Source organism: Eurypyga helias, unplaced genomic scaffold, assembly GCF_000690775.1.
Source record: "Eurypyga helias isolate BGI_N326 unplaced genomic scaffold, ASM69077v1 scaffold9813, whole genome shotgun sequence".
Classification (NCBI taxonomy): Eukaryota; Metazoa; Chordata; class Aves; order Eurypygiformes; family Eurypygidae; genus Eurypyga; species Eurypyga helias.
This window is the reverse complement of record NW_010239254.1, coordinates 1-9,078: the sequence shown is the minus strand read 5'-3', so window position 1 is coordinate 9,078 and position 9,078 is coordinate 1. Positions and strand designations below refer to the sequence as shown.

General features: G+C 45.7%; 1 protein-coding gene across 1 annotated transcript in view; it reads right to left on the bottom strand.

Annotated features, from left to right (window-relative positions):
- Positions 1–7,926, bottom strand: part of SHCBP1 (SHC SH2-domain binding protein 1) — a gene marked incomplete at its 5' end in the record, with an annotated part of 15,320 nt that extends 7,394 nt beyond the window's left edge. Inside the window, 7 exons of the mRNA XM_010148077.1 lie at positions 464–584; positions 1,836–2,004; positions 2,106–2,339; positions 4,798–4,890; positions 5,849–6,057; positions 7,064–7,179; positions 7,756–7,926. Of these exons, the coding sequence (XP_010146379.1) occupies positions 464–584; positions 1,836–2,004; positions 2,106–2,339; positions 4,798–4,890; positions 5,849–6,057; positions 7,064–7,179; positions 7,756–7,926 (1,113 nt within the window). The remainder of the gene's footprint in view (positions 1–463; positions 585–1,835; positions 2,005–2,105; positions 2,340–4,797; positions 4,891–5,848; positions 6,058–7,063; positions 7,180–7,755) is intronic.
- Positions 7,927–9,078: the final 1,152 nt, after the last annotated feature.

The window sequence follows — 9,078 nt, the reverse complement described above, 5'->3', positions numbered from 1 at the left end:
CCCCTCTGCATTCTCCAGTGCTACCCTGGCTGCGAGTCTCAGACTGCCCCTCTGAAGAAAAAGAGCAAGGACAACCTTGCCTACACCTAAGTTACTGGCTCTGAGAACTGAAGCCTCTCAGAACGACTTTTGTGCTTCCTAGATTAAAAAAAACCAACACAAATCCTTCCTGTCTCTGTGGGATCCTCTCTATTATCTGTATAATCAGGATCTAGCCAGACAAATAAGTTTGGAGGGAACGATGGATTTGCTATTAATTGGGAAAATTTGCAGAACTATGGCTAGAGGACCCGCTTACTCCATCCCGCATTAGACACGGCTCTCCCAGCAGAAACTGGAACGCTTCGAAGAAAAAGGCAAATGCTTCTGCCAGACCCTGCAGAACGTAAATCCTCGCGCAGAGCTGGCTTAGGACACCCCGATCACGCTACTGTCAGGACCTTTATGCTAGCAAACCTCCTACCTTCTACTTGCACCGAATCAGCAATGCAGAACACGCCATCTACAACATAATGACCGGGACAGATGATGACTGTGTCTCCTTCGTAACAGGCGTTTACAGCTGCCAGTGGATCGCTGTGAAACTGAGAGACAAACAGTGTAATCAGCTCCTGAAGAATGCTCTAAAAATGGGTGCATTTATGCCCTTAAGGCTTGCTTTTCAATTAAGCGTTGTTGCTTTGGCTTAAAAGAAACCCTTTTTAATTACACCAATAATACAATTTTTACTTTGAATCCAAGAATCATCGCACTCACTGGACAAAAACAGCTTTAAAACATCCCTTTGAGGTTTGCGTCATGTCCGTTCCCCCATGAGAAAACTGGGCCAGAGAGACAGATTGAGGAGCGTATGTGCCAGAAAGCAAACCTCAACATGGCCTTGGTCCCAGGCCAACCTCTGAATTGTGCCTCAAGTGACTTGAAGCCACGAATCACTGAAGAAATTGATGACAGAAGGCAAAGAAAAAAAATCCCACAACTCAGCAACTAGGTTTGAGCTCGTCTGAACACTGGCATAACTCTGTTCCTGGAGCAACTCACTCCAAAATAGAATTCAGATCTTACAGCGGCAAAATACGAGGTCCACCTGCTCCTTTTCCTAGCCCAAAGGGGCCAGGCTGATATCCTTCACAAATGTTACTGGAGGATTCTGTACTGAAGGATAACAAATAGTACAGAAAAACTGCACATTCATTGCTTCCCCATGAGTTCCAGTAAGCTTAGTGAGAGCACTTTTCAATTGCCAAGTCAGAAAATCTGATTTATAGCCCAGAAGTTAATCCAGGACCTTCCCTATGGCTCCATTTTGCCCATCTGTAATTCATGAACTCGATCGGAATAGAGCGAGCCATTTCATTTGAGCCCAAGGAATCCAGACTCTTCTGCACTGCTCAAGTGGTGCTAAGCCCTGTCTGAATTCACTAAAACTGAACAGAACTGCTCTAAATTAGATCTCCTACGCAGAACTGAAGCAACAGTGACATTTATTTCTTTAAACCCTCATTATCAGTAGGAGTAAGACACAGCTATTCCAAAACTAAATATAATATTACCCCTTACCAGGTTTCATTATGGAGTTATTAGGGACGGTCTATCTCAATATGTCCTACACACAGGAAGGAAACTGCTTGTGCAGAGTACTCAGCAGACCAAAGAATTTAAACAAATCGTTTGTGTTGTCCAGGCTTACCACTTAATGTTTAAATTACAGTGCTTCCTTGGGACTGACAACACTAGCACTGTGCACATGTATCTCACACATGATAAACGAGTCTTCCACATGGTTTCTTGAGGAGAAAAAGGTATTAGTAGACAGACAATTCCTGGTACTGTACCTGTATTTCAAGTTCCTCACCGCAAGGTTCAGGGCAAAGCTTGTCCCTTATCAATGTCTGCAGCAGACTTGACATCATGGTTGAGGATACAACATGAGTGATCTTGGTACCCGTTGGTCTCGCCCCTTTAGCTTGGAGACCACTGTATTTCTGGTAACCAAACACATACCTAAAGCAAGAGCAAAGCAGCTGTCAGTTCCTCCTTCAGCAAGGAACATCCACGTATCGTTTCCCACACGACCCTCCGCCTCGCACAAACCCACCAAGTACCTCAGCAGAGGATTCTCTATCAGTTTGAGCTTCTGTTTTAAGTGCTCTATTTTCTCATACAATTTTAGTCCTTCGACCATAGAGACGTTTTCTACTTCTGAGTCCGAATCGCTGCTTGATATGGTGTTCCTCACGTTTAGGAAAGTCCTGTAAAGCTCTTCACATTGTGACAGCAAGTTCTGGTAATCAGCTACCAGCCCAGAAGGCACGCGGTGTTCAAGGATGTCGTAGTGCCTGCAGTTCAGAGCAAGGGGTCAGTGTATTTCACATTTACAATTTTGAAAGACCAAATACAACCCAGAAAGAATCTGAGGAGTTCGGCATCAGTACCTTAGTCAAGATCCTCTATAGCCCGTATCAGCACTGCTTCTGTTTTGAAAGCAGCAAAACCAAGAATCTGAGCAGACACAGATGTATTACTTTCTAAATAGTTGCCCATCCACCTTGAAAAATTATACACAATTATTAGCAACTCTAAAACAAAACCACAGCTGTAAAAAAAAAGTCAGAAGGTAACTGGATATGAAAAATAATCTATTTTCAGGAATTTATTAGAAAAACTGAGAAAATAGTATCTGAAATAGAAGATAAATCCTACAGTGTCAAGTCTTCATTAGCAACAACCTAAACGACTACCTGGGCAAAAGGCAGAATGACCGTGAAAGGCATTATCAGCACCAGAGGAAGATGTGAAGGCACTGTGTACCGAATTTTGCACCACCCCAAGAACATCCTCTACAAATGAAATGGCAGGGCAGAAAACGCCAGCCCAAAGTTGCACTGCCCAAGATGAGCACACCAGCCAGCCAGCGCCAAGAACTCCAGGGCCAATCATGGTCACTACAGAGGAGCAAAAAGCTGGACAGCTCTTGATCATACAAATAAAACCAGATTTAAACTATCTCACGCCAATTTTGTAGGGAACCAACTGAACACAGTATAAACAGCTCTATGTGAGAGGCCACATGAAATAAGGGTGAAGATGTTCCCTCGACTTTCAGAGGTTCTTAAAAGGGTACACTTAAAGCATGCTGCCAGGAGCTAGCAAATCTGTAGTCAGGGCAGTCGATATCTGTACAGTTCCAATAAACAGGGTAACAGAAACAAGGAGCCTCAGCAAACGTTGGCACTGGGGTTAGCAGAGGCAGCAGAGTAAACCAGTGCAGTGTGATCAACAGCAGAATTTATAGCAGTAAAGAAACATCAAATATTTGAAAGAAACGGAACGTTGGCCTCGAGATGCACGCCCTGTGTTTTACAGCTGGTCACTCTGAAAGCACTTAAAACTGCTTTGGTTTTCAAGCTTTAACTGAACGGTTCATAGCTGTACTTGCCTCTGAAGACTAGTCCAACCTAACGTGCAGTGCAAAGACACTGCCTGTTCTCGATAAAACAGCACGCACCAGAGGTGTGAGCAGTTTAAAGCATCCTGCTGCCCTGCACTGAAGATCGATGTTATTTCTGAGCTGACACAGCGCTCAGGCCTCCGCGCGACAGCACCAGCAGCAGTGGAGCCTGGAGGACAGGCTTCGCACAAAGCATGGTATGGGAGAATACAAAAGGGTAACATTTGCTTTTCTGCTTGTTTAAGCACTTTGGATTCTGGCCAAAATGGCTCTACGGCCAGGCACAGTGTTAAAAGTGTAATAAAAACGTTATCCCGTGGAGCATCGTTGCATTCTGCTTTCATTCCATGCAGTCTCTGTAAGGCTCCAGAAGCCCAGCGGAACAGCCACTGGCTGGAGCATACAAGTATAAATCCCTCAGAAACATATTCCATATATAACACTTCCTCCTGATCTGTGTGGTCTCCAAAAAATACAGGCAGAGCAGAGTCCTCAAATGTCACTTAGTGTCGCATTTGAAAGGGAGGCCTGCAGCCGCCCGTATAGCGCAGGTAACTGCGCTCGTCTTCGCGAGGCACGTGCCACACGCTGCGTTCCAGCACGCGTGACGCCGCACCCTCAAGAGCGTGGCAGGGTGGGATCTCAGTGTTCCCTGATGAAGTACCCCAGCATCACGGCAGCGTCAAACCTGCACCGGAACGGCGCACAAACTTCCAGACACGATGCGGTGACAGTAAGTAAAGAAAAGGAACTGGGAAAAACCACACACTTACGAAAGAGAGAAAATCTACAGTAAAACTCACTTTCCAATTATTTGTTCCAGGTATGTTTTATGGCATGCTTTGGTTATTTAGCATCCCAAAAAATTGAACCAGATTGCGTCCTCGTGCACTGCTTCAGTTCCACATGGCAGGACAGCATTAAAAACCCAGCGCTGACTAATCCCACCAGGGAATGAAACCCACATTCCTCCTCGGCACAACCAATTTACATGTTTTTGTTTACATTCAGTTCCATTCTGGTTCTCATCCTATGCCCAGAGGCACCCAAGCATCCCACGCTAGCTTTAATTAGGATTACAATTCCCACAGCTGCCATGGGAAAGAGGCTATAGCTGGGTTTGCACCGCCATCTGATGGAAGGTCAAGGATTACAGGGAAAATCGCGGGGCTCAGAAATCAAGTGGCCACCTCGGTTTCCATACAGAGTTTAGACCCTCAGACAGCGAACGCTGTTAGACCAAACTTGCTTTGATTTACTGGCGAGCAAGGGGGGGTTTTAAATCTAGTTGTGCGTCACCCTCTCCTGTGGCTCCACCCGAACAACATCAAAGGGGTTGCACTTACAATCTCAGTCGAGGCTCAACACATCGCACAAAGTAATCAAAATCGTCCTCCTCCTCCTCGTCCCAGGTCCTCCAGATGCGCTGGTAGAAGAACCTGCCAAAGCAAAGCCAGCGGTCAATCATACAAAGGCAGCCAGTTTACCCGGGCAGAGAGCGCAGCACTGCAAACGTGCACGTAGCCAGTTTGAGAATCCACCTCAAAGCATCACCTCTCTCCGACCCCACGTCACTGACCTGGGAACTACTCTGTATACACAGCAGTTAACCTTCTTGGCTGTCGTTTGCCTACATAAAGAGTTTTATTTTGTGTATCTAAGTCCAAAATTCATAGTAGCCTCAGTCCCACTTCCATTAAAGGGGTGAACAGCTCAAAGCTGGATTGGAAAATAAGAGTGCAAGTCCTAAGTCTTCACCCACCACTTCTGAAACAACCCAACTTCTAGACAGGAAGGTCACTCCTATTTCAGGTTTTTCAACCAGTTCCACTGCCTAGTAGGTGGAACTTTTGTAGGTGGCTTTCAAACACCATGTGGTACATGAAAGGAAGGGAGTTGGAAGAGACGGAGATGATCAAGGAGAAGAAAATAGAAGATGTGAACAGACACCTGAAAAGGAAAGAGTAAATTTAGGGTAGAAGGCAAAGCGCAGGAAAAGGAAAAATGGGACCAAATAAAAAAAAAAGGGAAAGAATCCAAAATGTTGTAGAAGAAGAAACACTGCACTAGAGCCAGCAAGGTGATACAGCCCAAGGAAATCTGGGCTGGAAAAGAGGGGAAGCACCACAGTGTATTTTTCCCCATTTGGCACAAAGCAGACTGGCAATAAGCTGCAGACACAGGTACCTTGCGACTGCGTGACCAGCTGCAGAGGACACCACAGATTTTCTTTGTGAGCAGTCACTGGTACCAGCCACCAGATTTACTTTGGAAAGCCTGGCCTGGGGAGCTGCCAGCATGACCACAAGAACTGGGGGCATTACCCACGGAAAACTACCAGAGTATAGTCGCTCCAGAGAAAACTTGGAGCCATGAGCATCATGAGCTTTGTCCTACCTGACATGCTCTACGGCTAGTGCTGTCTGGTCAAACTCTCCCGACTCATCATATACAACCCACAGCTCCTGCAGCGGTATCTGACGCCCCTTCAGTTCCAAGAGTTCCCGCATGCACTCCAAGGTAAAGGTGCTGTCCCGTGACTCGCACAGGAAAGGCTCGCCGAGGCACACAACTGCTTTCAGAGCCAAGTACTCCACATCGACCACCTGTTGGAAGACAGAGTTCTTAAGACTCCCCAGAGCCCTGGATGGAGCCGAGGAAGGCTAACGTGACACACGTCAGTCAGCAGGCAAGTGCCAGCAGACCCACGCAAGCCAGCACAGGCAGTCTACTCTGCTGAAGTGACAGCCCCGGAATTAAGCTTCACAGAACCACCCATCTAGAGCCTTCCCACGTGCAAAACCTCGTTCAAATCCCTCACGCTACTCATACAAAGCCAGTAAGCTACTTCCCTCTTTTGCTTTTTTGTTTTGTTAAGGGTTTTTTTGCTCGTGGGCTTATTTTGGTTTGGTTGGGTCTTTTGTTTTAACCAGGCAAAAGCAGTATCCTCAGCCTCAAACAAATCAATACCTTACAGTTGTTCGGGACTCCTTTGGGGCTCATTTTTTAAAGCACCCACAAGACACAAACAATCCAAAGAACTAGTCTGGGCCAGTGACAGCGATTTTGTCACTAACTGAGCTGAAAAGCTGAGAGGGTACAAAGTTTTTTCCTCCTCAACCACGTAACAGAACTGGAAGCTTGCACATCCGAGGTTTGCACAAAGATGCACGACTGGGACATTGAGAGACTAGAAAAGGAGTATGGCAAAGCAGCAATCCTCAGTGGGTCTGCAACAGGAGTATGCAACGTGGAAGAGTTACTGGCAGTAGTGAGGTGGGTTAAAAGGAAGAATTCTTCTGATAAAAAGCCTGATAAATGATCAGAGCCTGATATTTGAAAAGACTACATTACAACAGCCGGCTCCGGACCAGGTACTTATCCCCTCTGTGCCCACAGAGTTCTATCTCACAGCTCACTCACACCGTGTTGGTGTTCCCGTTTCAAGCAAGGAGCCCTTTGGAAAAGTTCCTACTGCTCTAGCCATCACTGGCACTTCGATATGAAAACCTTATTTTCCACCAGCTCATGACCTTCATAGAGAAGTGATGTGTCTGTTACAGAGGTAGACGACACCGGCGACAAAGGCCTGAACAACTGCATTCCGTTTACCTCGACAAGGACCTCAAACACATTAGTGCGCCAGATCGCCTGCCATCCGGAGGGTTCAAGGACCTTCTCCAGGTATTCAGCTGTGAATTCCTTCACCTCAGAAGCTTTGCAGTCAGCTAAAAAGAAATTCAAGACAGTACATTTATGCAAGGAAAGAAAGTCCTCACTGGAAAATTGAAGACAACATGGCTGAAATTCCTCTACCACATCTAAAGTTGGACTTCATTGTGATTTTCTCATGACAACTGTCAGCATTTTTGCTCTCTCTCTCACTACTGAGAGAGCTGAAAAGTCATCTGGTTTGTGCTTCTCTGAGAGAAGAGATCCAGCGCTCAACCCTCCAGGTACTGAAGGATTCAGTGCCAGCGATATTAAACAACTAACCTGTGCCTTAAACAGTTCTACTACACACAAAGAAGGTCTAGTAAGATCAGTTAGAACAAGGCACAGAATCTGATATCGGCACCTTTTCCTTTCAATCCTTCAGATTTTATTCACTTATAAATAAAAGGAGCCATTGCCTCCTGGTCCACCAGCGTAAGTGATGGCAGGACACTACATCTTTTCTAGTCCCCATCATTAAGAGCGCCTCACAGTTTAAGACAGAACTGGCTCCATTTCAACTGGATCATCTTAACAGCCTCTACAAGAATCCTGACTACATGTTCTTTTTCTACTAAGAAATTACTTACCCAAGATGTAATCCTGGTAAGCTTTAAATCGCTCGTAAAACAAAAGATGGTCAGTGTGAAAAATATCTGGAAAAAGCACATTCCCATCTGGCACAGTCCTTCCTAAAGTAGTGCCTGGTTTGTCACGACTGCCATAATCACTACAGGAATCATCATCTTCCTGGAGCAGGTCTAGGGAGAGAAGCGGGAACAAAGCAAACCCCACAAACTGTCAGTTCAATGTGATACTCACTCACTCTTCTATTCCCAAAGAATTCCTGCTCCGTCCAAGATCTATCATGAACCCACTTCCTACAACACAGATTATCCTTGGTGAAGAGACTATCTTACTTGGTTACTTGCTCTCTTCTTCAGAGCATTTACCCTGTCCCAGAAGGGGAACCCCTTCTTTGTTGCCACCTGCCCCGAGCTGCAGTTACACACTTTGTTCTAGATGCAAGAACTAAAATCCCTCAGGTAAGACATCACCATTCACGTACATGTTATGCCTTGTTAGTACGCTCTCTGCGTCACCCAGACACAATATCATCGTCCCTAACTCAATTCTTTAACAAACCATCGGCCTCTGTGTTTCCATTGGACTGAAGTCTGACCTTCACTACACCTAAAGAAAAGTCACATTCTATTTCTAACGCGTCCCTTACATTTCAGGGTGTGTTATGAACGCCAGCAGCTCTGGCCACAGAGTTCTTACATATCTGGGGCTGCATTCAATCAACAAAACAAAAATCAGAATTGGTGTACGAGCCAATTGCAAGTGCTTAGACAATAGAACTTTTCTTTGTTGCAGAACCACTGTAACACCATGTAAAGGAAGGAAAAGGCGATTTTAATCATCAAGTACGGTTTATGGAATATTTTTCAAGATTCCTGTAAAACTGGACCTATGTGACATGTACACTGCAAATAAGGACTTTTACAGGCCCATAATCAAATCCAGCAGCTACGATAGCGTTACCCTGAACACCCCAGCCACAGATTCCCAGGCAGACAGCATACAATGCAGAACAAGCTGTTTCATACCGCTCACTCCTGCTCTACAGGCCACAAGCCTGTGAGCACAGATGAGCAGTGACCTGGCACTGAGCAATGACATTCACTAAATACTGATATTCCAACGCTCTGCTGCCAAGGCAGAAGGCAAGGGATTCCTCTCCAGGAAAGTGCTTTTCCTGTTGGTGTTCCTGGACGGTGATTTAAATGCCCGTGGCGTGCGCCCGGGACACACAGGGTGCATTCATAAGCCATAGAAAAAATTAGCCTTTTACTTGACTGAGTTTATCTTCAAGGACATCCCGTACTGCCCCTCTGCTCTGCTCTGGT